The 6000-nt window shown below is 45.5% G+C and overlaps 1 protein-coding gene across 1 annotated transcript in view; it reads right to left on the bottom strand.

Moving 5' to 3' along the window:
- Window positions 1-1304: 1304 nt before the first annotated feature.
- The window catches only part of LOC307225031 (sodium- and chloride-dependent GABA transporter 1-like), a 53616-nt gene continuing 48920 nt past the window's right edge, over window positions 1305-6000 (bottom strand). The window contains exon 15 of the mRNA XM_079992680.1: window positions 1305-1546. Coding sequence (XP_079848806.1) covers window positions 1442-1546 — 105 coding nt within the window. The 3' untranslated portion in view covers window positions 1305-1441. The remainder of the gene's footprint in view (window positions 1547-6000) is intronic.

Raw genomic sequence — 6000 nt, 5'->3', positions numbered from 1 at the left:
TGTTTGCACTGGCTCAGCCTCTCCTATCTTGAACATGCCCACATTTCACTGGATGTGAAAACTGGACACCTTCCCCTCCCGTTCTGAACAGAGAAGAGGTGCAAAGAACTTTCTGTGAAAGAGTGTGGTGGTGACTGATGAAGATTGCTTTCTCCGCATTGATGGGGTGGAGGCGTGCCCACACAATTTTGTATTTTTGGCTCTTTTCCTGCTCTTCAGGATGTAGTAGCCACTTTGTGTTATGCCACCCTCCCACAGCAGACGTTTTGTTGTCTGGAACCCATGACACTTTCTCAAAATCCAAAATGTGCCCACTAGCTCAAAGAGGTTGGTGACCCTTAACCTCTCTATCCTGGCAAATCATATCCTCTGCACCATCGTGCATTCCATTCAGCTGCACGGCAAGAGCAATTCATACCAATTTAGCACCACCTGCCAAAGTTAAAGGTGCTTCATGCTAAACAGCTGGGAGCTTAATTCGTAGTCGCAAATCGGCAGTTTTTATATGGTGGCAATAACAATCCACACTCACGGTTCCTTAAGTGCCTAAGAACCTTGGCACTACACGAAGCAAAGTGAAAGTTAACAGACCCGGTGCTTGCAGGCATTCCGTACTGAATTCATACACAGAAGGCCACAGGGAAGGAATAGAAAAGTTAGAAGGGAAAACTTAAGTGGGAAAAGCCCTGGAAGAGAAAGATGGCAAGTTGTTTAATTTTAAAAATACACACAGTCTGTATCACATGTTGGGTTGAGCATTCCACACACAAGGAGCACACAAGGAAAATGGATAGAGATGGGAAGCAGTGGTTGGGTCCATGAGGTGAAACATCAAACAAATCCTGAAGCATGGAGAGACTGAGTCAGAACATGAAGCGCAGAAAGGACGATCATATTGTTGACCAGTGGAGAATAACTGGGGGAGCATTTAAGGAAGAAAGCTTTTAAGAACATCACAAACAGGGTCCCTTGAGAGCCAACATTAAAGCTGTGGAGAAGAGGAAGGCGATTCCTCTCAGGAGGTCACATAAGAAAGGGAATCACCAAGGGGCGAAGTGATGCCTGCACATTGTCCTTGAGGATGTGGGATATGAAATCACTCAAAGGATGCAGAAAACAGCTTTTCCAATAAGGCTCTTTTCTTTTCTTTTCTTTTCTTTTCTTTTCTTTTCTTTTCTTTTCTTTTCTTTTCTTTTCTTTTCTTTTCTTTTCTTTTCTTTTCTTTCTTTCTTTCTTTCTTTCTTTCTTTCTTTCTTTCTTTCTTTCTTTCTTTGCTGATTGAAACCAATGGCAGAGATGTGAATGGCGCCTTGGGTTCCACGATGGAAAAAAAGTGGGGTAAAAATATATAAAAGTGCTAAAAAGAGTACGAGCAGCGTCAAAGTGGGTCAAAGGGCAGAGAGTGAGCAGCTGCAGGCCACAGTAAGGTTTCCTTCTCCACCTACACTGGAGCTTCAGAGACACTTCCACTTGGTGGAGTATTTGGCCGCAGTCCATTGTGCTGAACGTCTGTGTCTTGTGTCGGCTGGGTCATCAGTTGGAAGCGCTGGCCAAAGGACAGACGAAGATTACCAAAACAAAGACAATACAAACAACCTTAGCAAGAACAAGGGACAGAAATGGATACATCTTCCTTTGTGTTACACATCCTGCACTACACTAAATCTACTACAGTGCTCTTGGGCCATTTAACAAATTCCACACCTTGTTATAGTCAGAGGTGGATTTAGGGCAGAGCGAATGGTTTGCTGGCACAGAGTGCAGGGGCCAAGCGACTGCCTTCCTGTCTCCTTCCCAAAGCCTAGTTAACCTTGTCCAGCTTTAGGAAGAAGGGTTTTGGACCCTACCAGAGCCTCACGCCTGCTTCCCAAAGCCTGGTCCTCGCTTACCTGACTTTGGGCTGGAGGGGGCGTAAAATGTCGACCTTGCACGGGGTGCCATGTTACCAAGCTATAGACTCTTGAGCTAGAGTAGGAAACATGGTACTCTTTGGATGTTTTGTCCATGCTGGCTGGAGACGATTATAACCCACAGCATATGGGGAGGCACCAATTTGCCTACCCCATACTCTATCTGGTTAATCGATGGTGGTCAATATCAAAACTCAACTTTAGTGCATATTAGAAAGTTGAAAAATAAAGCAACACAGACACTCCAATATCAATAAAGGTGCAATTTTTGGAAGTGCCCATTGGGCTTAGGCCCTACTCTAACCAACTTAGGTTGAAGCCAGTGACAGAACATAGAGGTTGAACCTTCGATTTGATGCAGGAGCAAGTCACATAATTGGGATGCAGCATAGAAGATGAGGCAGAACACAAGGCGGGGATACAGAGCATGTGTAGCCAAAGTGGTGCCCTCCAAATGCTGCACCCATAATCCCTGACTATAGCCCATGCTGGCTAGGGATGATGGGAGCTGTAGTCCAGCAACATATGGAGGGCATTGTGTTGGCTACCCCAGTCTACAGCCCACACACGGCAGGCAGAGTAGAGTTATGGGCACACACCCACTGAGTGTTCCTGTGTGTGGGCTCACAGGATCTCCACATTTCAGGTGCAACGTTTGTGAAAGGCCTACATGTGCCAAGGTAATAACATGAAGTCCAGCTTGTGTGGTCATTTAGCCACATAAAATATGGGAAACAACTACAAGGCATGGAACAGTGGACTGCATGTGCCTCAACCCTAAGTAAGTATGATAGCCCTCTCTGTATTAATTGAAGCTTAATCCAAATGTGATCCTAGTTAGGAAAGGGACCGATCTGAGAACAGGAGTTCTACCTTCTTTGTATGGGGTAGCACTCTCCTGAAAAACCCAATTTTGTTCCTTGGTGCTCATGTAGCACATACTTTTGCCCACCTTCAAGTACCAGCTGCACTCATTTTGAGGAAGATCAGACTTGCCCATGGTGAAGCATTCCTTAGTTACATCCAGACCAGATTACTGCAATGTACTTTACATGGGGGCTGCCTTTAAAGATTCTCTGGAAACTTCACAGGGTAGATTGTCCTTGGGGACATAACACCATTGTTCCATCAGTCTCTGGTTTGTTTCTGGAGCACCACTCAAGATGCTGATTATCACCTTTATAGCTATGGAGGTTTTGGACCTAGGATATCTAAAGGATTGTCTTCATCCATCCATCCATCCATCCATCCATTTCTAACAGCATTCATCAGGCTGATCTCAGGGCAGAGTATAGTACCACCAATTCCAACCAAAACAATCCAGATAAAATAGCAAGTCCTTAAAACACAGCTTTCCTGCCACTAACTATGGTCTGCAGGGATGTCCTAACTGGATGGGTCATGATCTTCTTGCTTGCCATGCGTGGATTTGAGACTCCCAAACTCAGAAGGTCTGCTGGACCCTTTCCCACCACCTAAATAAGGCAGGTCTTTTCCCCCAAGCAGGCATTTGACATGCCAGATCAGCGGAATTTTGGTGCAATGACCAGTTAAATTATTTTTATGTGCCTGCCTTTGCTTTTAATGGTTTCCTGTGGTGCTTTCCCTTTGATGGATGACTCGTGGTTGTTTTGAACACTGTGTCTGCACTGGAAGAGGAGGGTGTAGATTCCTCCAAATTAATGAATTAAATCTCATGCATGGAAGCCTAGCCATCCTATACAGTAGGTGAAGGTTTGCCCAGTCGATGGGGCAGGCAGCTGCAATCTCTTTCTCACCCCACGGATTGGAAGAACCTGCTCCCACTGTCTCAGCATTGTTATGCAGAGATGTTATTGAACGAGGCAGGGATGTGGTGCCTTCAGGAGAGAGGAAGAAGCCCTCTGTTTCCAAATCAGAAGGCAGCTGAAATGCCTTTTCCTGGATGAGGTCTAGAAAGCATTTAGCCTAGCGTTTCTACCATTGGTGTGTGTGTGTGTGTGTGTGTGTGTGTGTGTGTGTGTGTACCTCTTTACATTTATGCTCAGTAGGACTGAAATGGCCTATAATCTTTCCTGTCTGTCAGAACCACTTTATTCTGCACCAACATCTAATTTCCCTCCAAGCCTCAGCTCCGTTACAAACTAATCCAGGATCATTGCAGACAAGAGGCCACAACATTGCACGCAAATCTCCCTGCTGCCACCTGCTGTTTGCTGCCACAATGGAGAATCCAGCGGAGAACGGAGGGAGGAAAGCGGGCATTGATTGTAGGCTGCCTTCCTATAAAAATAGCATCCCACTGTGCTGTGTAGGAGGGTCAGAGTGCACAGGGGGAAAGAAGGATCCCACACTTCACATTCTAAGTGTTTTACTTGAGCAAAATGCATAGATATTGTCAGGGAACTGCCATCGGCTCAGGGGGGAGAGGGGAAAAGTCGGATGGATGACAGAGAGCCCCCAAAGATCGTGGGAAGCAGCTCCTCCTTAGCTGAGGAGAGTAACCACACCTCCAGTGGAGAGGAGCTTCAGGGCTCAGAGAAGGCACGGCAGTGCCAGGACACCTTGCCTGGGCAAAGCGGGGAGGAGAGAGGTCCTCCGTTACACATGCCCTCATTGCGCAATAAGGTTTCGCGCTGAGAGGGGAGGCACAGACTGGGCGTCAAGAAACTACTTTGCTGGGGAAGGTTTAAGGACCGCCCACTCATGGATTCTGCCAGTGAATGAGCCAGCCACGGGAGAGTGGCGCTCTGCACAGATAAAGTTTATTTTGGCATCAAAAGCAAGGCTTCACAGCAGAGCAGGGAGGTATTTGCCTGCTTGCTCTCAAGCAACCCCTTGGAACCCTAACAGATATGAACCTTTAAAAAAATCCCTTTTCAACTGGCCTTTTAAGAGGTGTGTGTGTGTGTGTGTGTGTGTGTATTCTAGTCTGCATCTGTATCAGATTTGAAATTGTTTTTCTCTATATTATCAATGTTGATATTTTTTACTATTAAATAACTTTGAGATATTTCATTGGATGAGACTCATTTAATGAATGAATGATGCAGGAAGAGGACATCAAATAAGGATTTGGAATAATTCCATACAATACCTTTCCCATCACAAAGAATAGCCTACTCTTTTGCCCCCATGATTTCTACTGCATTTCATCTCATGCACATCCCTGGATATGATGCGTAATATTAACTTTTGGCTTTTAAGTCATTTGCAGGCCTGGCCCTACCATTAGGCAGAGTGAGGCAGCTGACTCAGGTGGCAGGTGCTGGGGGGCAGAAGCAATGCCAAGATATTGGAGATGTGCGCTTCATGGCCTGCGCTGTGTCCCCCTAAGGTAGTTTGCTGCCCTCAGCTGCAATTGAAGAGGCAGTCATGTTAAGAGTGCTAAGAATTTTGCTAGAATTGGAGAGGGAGGGCACCCTACCCTTTGCTTCAGGCAGCAAAATGTTGTGGGCTGGCCCTGATTGCTTGTGCCTCTGCAGTCATATTGTTTAAAATTTGCCCAGGACACACTTTGTACTTGTCAACTATTATTTTATTTTTGGCCTCTGCCAATCCTTTGCCCTTCAACAGAAATTATATTCTAAGCACAACCATGAAAACCTCCCTCAATTTACTCCTCATCTGCTTTTTATCACCAATTAATTGAGGGTGCTAATTTGGGCTTAACTTTGGATTTCATGGTTTTAACCTTGTTGCAAAATATAGTTTCTGCATTGCACACAATAAGCCAAGGAATTTTTCCTCTTGTTTCCCTCCTAGGAGTCAGTTCATTTGTTATCTGGATCCCGTCTTTGAACGCAGCATGAGATCAATAATGCGTCCCATAGTTGTGCAGATGTTCTTCTAACTAAAGACGCCAGTGAAGCTTGCTTGGCCTGGATTTGGAAGTATGCAGTGCTCAGTAATTCCTGGCTTATCCTGTCCTTCACAAACACAACACAACCCTGTTCCCTTCAAAGAACACTGACCAAGCTGTGGCAGAAGTGGGATTGGCACTCTGGCCACAGGAAGAGGGAAATTTCTCTTTCCTTTCATCTTGCGGCCAAAGAAAAATACTGCTTGTCCTTTGGAAATGTAATTTTCCCAAGCACTAGAGCAGGCATAG

This window comes from Podarcis cretensis, assembly GCF_951804945.1.
Source record: "Podarcis cretensis genome assembly, chromosome: 10".
In the NCBI taxonomy this organism is placed as follows: Eukaryota; Metazoa; Chordata; class Lepidosauria; order Squamata; family Lacertidae; genus Podarcis; species Podarcis cretensis.
This window is presented reverse-complemented; position numbering and strand designations above follow the sequence as displayed.